Source organism: Carlito syrichta, unplaced genomic scaffold (assembly GCF_000164805.1).
Source record: "Carlito syrichta isolate Samal-C Ts95f unplaced genomic scaffold, Tarsius_syrichta-2.0.1 Scaffold308846, whole genome shotgun sequence".
NCBI classification, from domain to species: Eukaryota; Metazoa; Chordata; class Mammalia; order Primates; family Tarsiidae; genus Carlito; species Carlito syrichta.
Window position 1 is genome coordinate 504,636 of NW_007252942.1, and position 12,234 is coordinate 516,869.

The 12,234-nt window shown below is 36.6% G+C and overlaps 1 protein-coding gene across 1 annotated transcript in view; it reads left to right on the forward strand.

The window, feature by feature from the left end:
• TAF4B (TATA-box binding protein associated factor 4b) overlaps positions 1-12,234 on the forward strand; it is a 150,420-nt gene that overhangs the window by 67,521 nt on the left and 70,665 nt on the right. Inside the window, exon 11 of the mRNA XM_008066117.2 lies at positions 11,266-11,435. Coding sequence (XP_008064308.2) covers positions 11,266-11,435 — 170 coding nt within the window. The remainder of the gene's footprint in view (positions 1-11,265; positions 11,436-12,234) is intronic.

Here is a 12,234-nt window from a genome sequence, read left to right on the forward strand (position 1 = left end):
AGGCAATCCACTCACCTCAGCCTCCCAAAGGCGCGGGACTACAGGCTGAGCCACTGAACCCGGCTTGTACATTTATATTTACATCTTCAATAATTCTTGATTTTATCTTAATATAGTCTGAGGCAGAGATTAACTTTTCCTCAAGCGGATTGTTTGTCCCAATAATAGTTACTGAAGAGTTCATCAACTTTACCTTTCTGATTTGAGATTGCTACTTTTATCTTACAGTAAATTTCCATTTAATCAGGAGTACATTTCATTTTAATGATATGTTTTTGTTTTATTTTGATGTTACTATTTGATGTTTTGTTATGACGTCATTTATTTATATATCTATAGGTTAAATCTTTTCTCTGTATTTTTATCAAAGATATCTTGATTTTACTTGTTACGTTTGTGCATGAATTTTGGACACGTTGCATTTCACACAACAGTATGGCAGTTGCATGAAAGCTTGTATTGAGAGTGTGTGATTAGGTTAATTTGAGGAAGGATAATTGCCTTTTTTACAAAGTGAAAGACTCTCATCTGAAACCATAATTATATTGGGTAGAATTTGGAAAGGTCTTAGGTAACAAAAAAACTGAAAACAGTTGTATACACAAGTTAGATTATATCTTATATTCTGACAGAGTAGAAGTAGTCTGATCACTACTGGCATCACTTTCATGGTGTTGGGGACCCTGCTCTGTATTTGCTTTTTCCTGTTCTGCAGGCACACTATTTCTGTTCCCACTGTTCAGTTTTGGATGTGGTATGCACTGAACTCTTTCTGTCCCCCAGTCTTAATATAACATGAGCCTTCAGATTTCTCTTTTCCTCTTTTTTTTTCCTTTTTTTGGGTTCAAGTTTCACTCTGTTGCCCAGGCTGGAGTGCAGTGGCACGCTCACAGCCACCCCAGCAACAACCTGCTGGGCTCCAGCGATCCTTTCTCCTCTGCCTTCCAAGTAGCCAGAACTACAGGCAGGTGCTACCATGCCTGGCTAATTTTTTTCATTTATTGTGGAGTCAAGGTGTCGCCAAGTTGCCCAGGCTTGTCTCGAACTCGCGGGCTCAGATAATCCACTCGTTTCAGCCTCCCAAAGTGCTGGTATTAAAGCCTGAGCACCAATCCCAACTGAGCCTTCAGATTTCAGTTACCTTCCTAGAGAGGCTTTGCTTGGCTAACCAATCTAAATTAGCTTCCTCTGTCACATCTGTTGTCTTGAGACACTTGTGTAGCATGTGAAATTATTTTGTTCATTTGTTTACCCTTCTGTGTATTTCTCACCCTTTTAAAATTCTCTATGAGAGTTTACAATACCTAATGTTTACTATTGTTTGTATATCCACCATTTAAACCATGCCTGATTCAGAATAAACTTTCAAATATTTGTTGAAATAGTGAATTTTGAAAAGGAGGGTCCCCTCCCACTGTGGGAGCTTTTCTTTCTTCTGAATAATTCTGCTTTCTCAAAAAAAAAAAAGTAACTTTGATGACCAGGCATGATGACTCAAGCCTATAATCCCAGCACTTTGGGAGGCTAAGGCGAGAGTATTATCTAAGTCCAGGGGTTTGATACCAGCCTGGGCAACTTAGTGAGACCTCGTCTCTACAATAAATCAAAAAACTATTCGGGCATGGTGGTGCATGTCTGTAGTTCAGCTACTTGGAAGGCTGAGGTGGAAGGATCACCTGAGCCCAGCAGGTTGAGCTGCGGTGGCCATGAGTGTGCCACTGCACTCTAGCCTGGGCAACAGAGTGAGACTCCAACTTAAAAAAAAAAAAAAGCCTTGATGTTGGCTATTTTGTTAAATAAGGGGAAATAGTGAATAGTATTAGATCTTGTCTTGACCAAACTGGATGAGGTTTAGTCATCTAATATAGTATTTGCCTAGTATTTCAGAACTATTTGGTTTTTTGGAGTGGGATTCATTTGTGAATTTTTACTAGATAAGAGCATCTTTTCTAGTCTGCTTTTCTGTATAGCTGGCATGAATATGGGAAACTGTTTTGTGCTTAAACACCAGAGGGTGCCAGAGATTCATGTTTTATCCATCATACTTCAGAATCAGAAGTGACAAATGTAGTGTTTATATAGGTAACCCTATTTAAATTGATGGGGTGTTGGGAGAGAATAAGTGATTAATATTGATTTTTTATATGATTATTTTTAAGACTTTATATTTTAGAGATAAATAATAAAAATAATTATGGATGAGTAATACATATATATTCTGGTAGTGAAGGTATTTTAACAGCTAGGGAGTCTAGTTTATTTTGTTATTTGCTTTAAAAAGACACTTTGGAAAGTCATATAGAACTAGATTACATGCTATTTGCATAGTATTATTCTACCAATTTCTAATGTCCATTTTTTCAGATTTTTTTTTTTTTTTTTTTTTTTAAGTCAATGTCTCACTCTGTCACCCACGCTGCAACCTTGAACTCCTGCCTCAGACACCCAGGCTCCAGGAATCAGATTCTGATTCTCTGGAGAAGGTTAGCATGTTTTTGACTTTCATCATATATAACTAATTGTTTCATGTATTAGGAATCTTTTTGTCCTTATGTATACAAGTATATCAGTAATTTTCTACCTAGTATGTGATATGATAGTTAATAATTTCAGTACAGGGACTTTGAAAAAGAGAAACTCACTTGTGAGGGGAAAAAAAATCTCTCGTTTTGGGGAGACAAAGAATTCAGGGAAGAAGCATCCATATGAGATATGCCCATATTAGAACATAGTGTTTAAATTCAACAAAACAGGTCCTATGCTAGATAGAAATTAGATTCTTGGACTTTTCAGGGCAATTACATGAGTGAAGACTTGGAGATAAAATTGTGAAGTCTTTCAAAGTTTTAGTCTCATTTTGTCATAGTAAAATGGTGTTCAGGAGAAATTGTCTTTGTATTTAAATGCAGAGTATACTGAGAGGAGAGAGACCTTAAAGGTAGGTACACGATGAAGTGAAGGTTCAAGTTACATAAGCAGGAGACAGGGCATATCTTATTTATCATGGGTATCCTCAAGAAGGATCAAAGCCAAGAGACTGATAACACTGTGCTGTGATTTATGCTAAAAATTCTTCAAGATTAATAATCTAATTGAGAACACATAAGACAGGAAAGGGCTGGTAGATACTTTGGGAAATAATTTATGGTAAACATTGGCTAGAGCGGTATGGATCAGCAGTGTCAGAGTTACCCAGGGAACTTATTAAAATTTTCGATTCTGAGACCCATTCAGAATGAAATATCTGGAGACTAGATATGGCAGGAATCTGTATTTTGAAAACCCTTATAATCTTTCTGATGTTCATTGCATGTTTAGGAACTACAATACAGATCAGCATCTGACAGACACTTTCCTGAAAACGAGTGAGTTAACCTATCACTTTAGGGGAAAACAGCCCTGACAGGATTTTAATTTTTTTTTTTTTTTTTTTTTTTGCCGATGATAAAGTTTGAACATTCAAGCAAAATTAAATTTTGGAAGTCTTATATCTATTACCATGAGTTCGAGCTTCCCAGTGCTTAGATATTCTGATCTGACTGGTAGAGATATTAACATATGATTTTGGATTACTTATAACGAGTCTAAATTTGGAAGACTTGTATAGTTTAGTGAACCAATATTTTCCACATTATCTATGTGTAATGTTACAAAATCATGACTGGGTAAAAGATTCATTTAAAATGCAAGAGGACCAGTGGATTTTTAAAAGATTTGCAAAATTAGAAGACAGTGTCACTCTTCTTACTATTTTTAAAATTTTGGTGTGTTGGTTTTAGGAAAATATGTTATTTATGTTAACATATAATAGATTTGTTATTTTTCAATGAATAAATAATACTTATTTTTAGTTTCTAATGCAGTTTTCATTCAAAATCACATGATAGGGACAGCTTCACCCCTATTTTACAGATAAGGGGATTGATGAACAGAGATGGAAAGAAATTTGTCCATGATCATCCTGTTAATAATTGTCAGAACAGGGATTGAAACCTTGGCCTCCTTAATTCTAAGATCAGTACTTTAATTTTTATAGTTTATATTTTTCCAAGTGTAGTCCACAGACTATTTGTATCATGATATCTAAGTGTGCTTATTAAAAATGTCCAGATTCCTGGTATTCAAAATAGGCCTACTAGCTAGGTTCAGTGACTCACACCTATAATTTCAGCACTTTGGGAGACTCAGGTGAGAGGATTGCCTGAGTCCAAGGGTTCAAGACCAGAGTGGGTAACTTGGCAAGACCTCGTCTTTATGATAAATTAAAAAATTAGCCGGGTGTGATGGTGTGTGCCTGTAGTTCCAGCTATTTGGGAGGTTAAGGCAGAAGAATCGCCTGGGTCCAGCAGGTCGAGGCTGCAGTGGCCATGAGCACGCCACTACATTCTAGCCTGGGTGACGCAGTGCGACTCTGACTATAAAAAAATCCAAAATAGGCCTACTACATGAGAATCATTGTTGCTGTGTGGGGGTGTGTGTGTGACTGTGAGACCTGCGTCTTAAATATACTTCCCAGGTGCTTCCTAAAAATACTGGTGTTTGAGAAGTACTGCTGTAGTATGCTACACTACATTTGCGTAAATAAGAAGGAAGAGGGAATTTCCCATGAGAAAAATAACTTCAAAAAAGGCATAGAAGGGGGAAATAAACAGGGTGCTGTGTGAGTTTACAGACCTGCGGTTGTAGAATACTGAGGCAAGGCTTATTTTATGAGGACTTTAGTAATTTAGGGGAAGAACCTGGCTTCAAAATAAATTTCTTTGTCTCTATTTTTAAAACAAATTTATTTGACTAGGTAATATGTACATATTAAATAATTCAAAAGGTATACAGTGGGAAAAATACAGCGTTTCCTCACCTCACTTTAAAAAAATTTTTTTTTTTATTTTAAGAGACAGGCTCTCGCTCTGCTGTTCAGGCTGGAGTGCAGCAGTACCTGAACATGGCTCACTGCAGCCTCAATCTCCTGGACTTGAACAATCTTGCTGATAAGCTAGAGCGACAGGTACATGCTATCATGCCTGACTAATTTTTATTTTTAAATTTTTTTGTAGAGAAGGAGTTGCACTGTGTTGCCCGGGCCAGTCTTGTACTCCTGGCCTCAAGCAATCCTCCTGCTTCGGCCTCCCAGTGTTCTAAGATTACAGCTGTGAGCCACCATGCCTGGCCTCTGTTCATTGTTACTAAACACAGTTGAGGAGGGTCCCCCAGGATTGGCATTTGGTATGTCAGAAGTATCTTTACAGGGCAGCTCTTCCCACTCCGGCCCTCATCGAGTTAGATGGGCCTTGGGAACAATGTGTTGCAAAATTCTTTGGTCACTCTTCTCGTTTTCAGGCATGTTTTTCACTTGAGCTAGACTCAGGGAGCTCTCTGACTCTGCTAGATTAAGGTTATATATGTGTGAACGTGTGTGTGTGTGTGTGTGTGTGTGTGTGGCTAGTGGATTCATTACTATTAAGTGGTTTTATATATATATTTATATATATACCACTTTTATTTATATATATTATTATATATTATATATGTTATTTATATATATATATAAAACCACTTAATAGTAATGAATCATGGAGTTTGTTCCATATCAGTATATATTTATTGTGATTTGATATTTTTAACAGAGTTCCATAATGATGGACATTAGACTGTTTCCATTGCTCCATGTGAACTTTAAAGAAAGTTTTCCAGTCTAACATGTGAAAAATATATTTATGTTATAAGTGGGTAGAATTGCTGAGTCATTTTTATTTTCTGTTAACTGAAGAGTTACATGCTTTGTTCATTTTTCCATTGGTCCATTGGTCTTTTCCTTAGTTATTTATAGAAGTTATTTACATATTAAGGTAATTTCTTTTTTCATGATGTAAATTACTTTCTTCAGTCCTCAGTCTAAGAATTGGGACTTGTCTCCATTTTCTGGAGATGCAATTTTAGAGTAGTTCATTGTTTTTTGTTATATATATAATAAGTGGTAGAGTTAGGATTCAAAGGTAGGCATTTTGACTCACATTTTACCTGTTCTACTGCTTCTCAGTATATTCTCAGCTGTTCTGAGTACACAGAAGTTCTTTAAATATTTAAATGAGATTTACATATTGCTCTGTTAAGAGTGATAGGTGTTAAAAATGATTACAGTTAGTCTAGTTGCAGTTTAAAGCAAACAGATTGACTATGAAAAAAGACAGAGTAAGACCTATCATAACAGAGACAAACACATGCTCTCTGTAGTTCAAAAGTTGTAGCAACTGGTCAAATGTTTTAAAAGAATAAAAACAAATTAAAGCAACATTTCCGAAGTAGGCATTTGAAGTGGGTCTGGGATATAGATAAGGCTTTGACAGCTGAAAGATAGGAAAGCAAGGGGAGCTGAAGACTGGAGTAGGAAGGGAATAGCCTGGGCAAAGGCCAGAATCAGGAGGAGCTACTTGATAGTGAATAATGGGAGGGGTAAGAGTGGAAAACTGGGACTATTACCTGGAAAGCCTTGAATGTCAGGTTGAGTTCAGGGCAATGTGAAGGTTTTGAGCAGGAAAGTAATGTGATTCACTCATCTTTAGAAGAATTAGTCTAGTGCTGTTACAGATTTTAAGAGGGTGGAAGACATTTAAGGCAGGCATGAGCAGTGGTTAGTTTCATCAAAAGCTAAAGAATTAGATTAGTATCAGAACAAGAATGCAAGGCACTTATGATAGATGAGTGGTCTTTTTATGTAATTTTTGTGTAGTATCCCATTATACTCCATAGAATCTTGAATTGGAAGACTTTTTCTGCTGAGGCACTACTACTAGGTTTGCTTTTCTGAATATGTTTTAGCATAAAACAGATTGTCTTTCACAGCACCTTCAAAAGATACTGCATCAGGTCAGAAGACTTGGTTAAATTAAAGCCAAACCAGAATCACAAATATTCCTGAACGTCAAAGCCTTTATTGCTGTCCTGACCTACCTAGCCTTATTGATAATGCTGCTAGGACACTGTGTTGGCTTTGCTCTCTTTCAGTCAACCTCCGTTTTTAGAGGACGTTTTAAATGACTTGGGTGCTGTTTATTGTGGTACCTTTCCCTCTTCCCTCAGTAGGGGTCCTCCTCTGCTACTGCTGCCCTTGTAACCATGGTAACTAGAGGGAGCTGTGTGCAGCTTGGGGCTAGGTAGAAGGAAGGATGACAGGCAAGAACAAATCTTACTGGGTATTAGTTCCCTGTTTATTTACAGGGAGGGCTGCGAGATTCTAAAAGAAATGGAACTGTCTTCTCATTGACTGAATTCTGTTCCATTCTAGTACTGTGCTAGGTACAAATAGTAAGTAGGCCTGGCACTGGTCTCTCCAGCCTGTGTGTAAGATGTCAGTAGGGGCTAAACAGAGATCCTGCTAGAGAAGCAACATGCTGCTTGTACCCTGGCACACATCTGAGATTATAGACCCCGGTGTTGTGTGTATCTGTATAAAGGTCATGTGGAGTTATGTTTAATAGCTCCAATTTTATTTTAAGGGAAAGATGAGGTTGTATGTCTCTACTTCATGTTTTCTTTCTCTAAATGTTTACTTATGTCATTTGTAATATCTAATCATCTTTATTGAGTAATCTGTGTGCAGAGTATAACATTTGGAAGATAGACAGGAGTATAATATGGTATAAAGCAAGTCTTTTTCCTATCCCTGCTTTCCTACTTCCCTCTCCAGAGTAGTATTTCTCATGTATCTTTCCAGAGATAAATTATGCCTGTATAAGGTGCAGTCTCTTCATTCTGTGTCATTCCAAAGAGACCTGCCGCCTTCTTTTAAGTGACTGAGAAGGATGTTAGAAAGCAGCTGATCTAAGTTTAATGCATTTTTCAGAGAAGAAAACTGAGTTCTAAAGATGCTAAGTAACTGGTTAGGATTGTTTTTTTGAAGTGAACTGATTTTTCATTGATGTTTACTTGCTCTTTTAAAAATATTTTTTACTCGGGCCCTTTAAAATATTATGTTACAGATTTCAGACCATTTTTAGGCTTGTGATTTCCATCACTTTACCCTGTAGATGTTTAAACATTTAGATTTTAAAATCTGAACATACTAATTTATTGCCATAGGTGGCAAAGTGATTCTCAGTCATTCTCAGCATCCCATATTTCTGAGGATACCTTTGTGACATTTGGTTAAATGGAGTCCAACCATTTTCTTTATACTGCATATTTTATTTTATGATTTGAGAGTTTTTTTTACTTTCCCCATTACAGAGATATGCCTTTTAATGCTGAGCTGTTGGTATACTGTTCAGACGATCTTTTCCTTCCCTTTCACTTGCTGTGTTTATCACTTTCCTCTCTTTCACTTAACTTGTATCTCTAAGATATGTTTGAGTATATGCTCTTTCCCCCTTTGTTCTTAATGTGTTGTTTTTTAAAGTTCCACCAAAGGACTTCATTCCTTGAATGTCTGACAATTATAATTTGTTTTCCTTTTCTGTGCACAAATGCATTGCCACAGGGAGGTTCATATTTTAAATCTATTGACATGAGACCACATGATATACCATTTGGCCCTTGCAATAAAGAGAAATGACATATTTTTATATTATCATGTTTGTGTAAATTGTGTTTTGTGTTGTATGAGTTACCAGGAATGTGCTTGTTATTACATATGGTAGTAAAGATGCTATGAGGGGATTTTACTATTTCTTTCCTTTTTCTCTCTTCTCCATCCTTAAATACATATATTCATCTTAGTCCTGTGTCCATGTAGCAATTCTGTTAGATAAAAACTGAATTTTACTGGTGCAAACCAAGGAGCCCAAACACACTTTGTATTTTATATATGTATGCCCTTCATATACGTGCATGTAGAGGTATGTGTGATTTTAAATTTTATACATGGGCCCTTTGAAGCCAATTGCTTGAGAATGTGGTTTAATGAATTCATTTGGGACTGATGGAGCATACCAAAAGTCTGAAGCAAAAAAAAAAACAACAAAACCCAAAACTAGTTTTAGCCATTTGGTTTCAGAACAGCTAGCTGAGTATGCTTCTTTTCAAGGGCCTTTATGTGGGGTATGGACCTTTCAGGACCAGGAAGTTTCTGCTGCCCCTCAGTGGATTTGTGGCATGCACTGGGGAAATCTGAGAGACTTTTAACCATCTTGAATGAAAAAAAGATGTCTGTTTTTACTCCTTTGTCTTTTTTTTTTAAGGCTTACTTAAAAAAAATTTTTTTTTTAAATGTGGGGTACAATTCAGGGTCAAGTATACAAATGGTCATTATGCAGGTACATTTGTTGATGAGGTGTGTCCCCCCTCCCCCTGCAGTTTCTCACTACTGCCTATCCCTTTTTTAGAGTATAATGATAATTGTTCAAGGTCTGCTTATGAGTGAGAACGTATGGTACTCAGTTCTTTGTTTCTATGATAGATCACTTAGGATTATAGACTCTGAGTCCATCCAAGTTGCTGCAAAGTTCATAATTTTGTCCTTCTTTATGGGTGCGTAATATTCCATTGTGTGTACGTACCACTTTTTAAAAAAAATTTAGTCCTCTTTCAGTGGGCAGCATGGTTGGTTCCATGCTTTTGCAATTGTGAAAAATGCTACAATAAGCTTGTGCAGGTGTCTTTTTCATAGAGTGATTTGTGTTCCTCCGGGTGTATTCCCAGAAAGGGGGATCATGGGGTTGTATAGAAGGTCGATTTTTAGATCTTTTGGGAATCGTCACACTGTTTTCCACAGAGGTTGTACTAGTTTACACTCCCACCAACAGTGTAGAAGTGTTCCCTTTTCCCCACATCCTCGCCAGCATCTTTTGTTTTTGGAGTTATTAATGATGGCCATCCTGACTGGAATTAGTTGGTATCTCAGTGTAGTTTTAATTTGCATTGAGACTTAGCATTTTTTCATGTTTCTGTTGGCTGCTCATATATCTTCTTTTGAGAAGTGTCTATTCATATCTTTTGCCCACTTTGTAATGGGGTTGTTTGTTTTTTTCTTTTTGGCATGTTTGAGTTCCTTGTACATCCTATATTTTTCCCATTCTGTGGACTGTCTCCCCACTTTCTTGATGGTTTCTTTGGCTTTGCAGAGCTTTTCAGTTTGATGAGGTGCCATTTGTCTATCTTATCTCTTATAGCATGGGCATTTGGGGTTTTGATCAAGACGTGGTTGCCAGTTCCAATTTCCATAAGGGTGTCTCCAGCATTTTCTAAGGTTCTTACAGTTTGAGGTTTTACATTTAGGTCTTTGGTCTATTTATAGTTGATTTTTGAATATGGTGATAGGTAGGGTTCTTGTTTCAGTCTTCTGCATGTGATCAGCCAGTTTTCCCAGCACCATTTACTGAATAGGTTCTCCTCTCCCCAGTGGTTGTTGGTGGAGGCTTTGTTGAAGATGAGTTGGCTGAGAAATTGAGAAACCTCCAGAATCTCTGTCCTGTTCCATTGGTTTGTATCCCTGTTCTTGTACCAGTACCATGCTGTCTTGATTATTGTAGCATTATAATAAAGTTTAAAGTCTGGAAGTGTGATACCTTCCACTTTATTTCTTTTGCTGAGGATTGTTTTGGCTCTTTGTGGTTGTTTATGTTTCCATATGAATTTCTGTGTTGTCCTTTACAGGTCTGAGAAGAATGATGCTGGTGGTAATGGGTATTGTGTTAAATCTGTGGATTGCCTTGGGTAGGATGGATATCTTAACAGTGTTGATTCTTCCAGTCTGTGAGCATGGAATATTTTTCCATTTGTTTGTGTCATCATCTTTGAGTGGTGTTTTGTAGGTTTTGTTGTATGGGTCTTTCACTTCTCTGGTTAGGAAGATGCCAACATATTTCTTTTCTTTTTTTTTTTTTTGTGGCTATTGTTAATGGGATTGTGCTTTTTATTTGGATTTCTGTTTATTGTTGGTATATAGGAATATGACTGTCTTTTGCACTTTTATTTTATACTTCTTTGCCTTTTATTGTAGAGGATTTATGGATGACCTTGGTGTAGCTCCAAATGCCTCTTGATGTTTCTCATTTACTCAAATGAGAAAGAAAATGATGGGCCCTAGAAGACACATACTAAATGATATCAAATGTACACTAGTGGTTAGAGACACCAATTAATTTTAAAAGCTTATATGGGAAAGGTATTCATTCTTCAATTCTGCTCTTGATTGGATGAATTAAGTAAAATAATGCTATTGGTTATAAGGAGAGCTCTCTGATTCTTTTGCTCTCTGAAACTACGTACACACTCATACACCAGTCTCTACCTGCACCAACCACCAAAAAACTATAACTTTTTTTTTATTAGCGAGGAAGATGACATCAATGATGTGACTTCCATGGCAGGGATCAACCTCAGTGAAGAAAATGCCTACATCTTAACAACAAACTCTGAATTGGTTGGCACGTTCATTCATTCATGTAAAGAAGAACCATTTCTTTTCATTGGAGCTCTGCAAAAGAGAATTTTAGATATTGGTAAGTTCAGAGTTATGATTATTGACCTAATAGATATGTCTGTTTGCAGGAAAATATTATCAAGAGACAACTGAGTTGGTTGTCCTGGAACTCTGAGGCTTAAAGTAAGGCTGTAGAAATCAAAATATCATCAGTGTTACAGAAAGGAGCATTTTATTTTTAAAATTATTAATATAACTTAAATCATATAACCTATGATTTGGAGTTTTAGATAATAGGTCATATTTTATTCAAATTTTTTAGTTGGAAACTAGTTGAGTGTATTTTTACATGAATATATAATATGGTATACAATTTTTTTCTGCCCTATTCCTTTCTTGGTTGGCCTTAGTCATGAAATTGTACAAATGCCTGCTTGTATTACATGTTTGTGCTTATGAAATATAGGAACAGCCGTTGAGAGCAAGTCCCTTTCTCCTTGTCTCAACCCTGAAATTTAAACCCATCTTCATTTTAAAAGAACTGGATTGGAATCTTAGGGTCCTCTTTAAGCCCAGTAGTTGTTAGATGGCTGCAGTGTATAAAAGAGCATCCCAGTGTTACTCTAGAGCCAAACAGTTTTCTGTTGTTTGATCCCAAGCTTACAGTAATGTGAAAGACTGTAATCTCCTCAAATTAACTGAAAAACAGACAGATCAGAGAGCAATTTTTGTGTATGAGTTTAACTATTTCTTGTGTCTTGACCCCGAGACTTAACAGAGACCCGCTCTCTTTCTTCATCAGCATAAAATTTTAGGGGCCTGTACTAATGAACTTTGAATATACTTGAGTAGCAACCTTTATATTTTATAATGAAGGC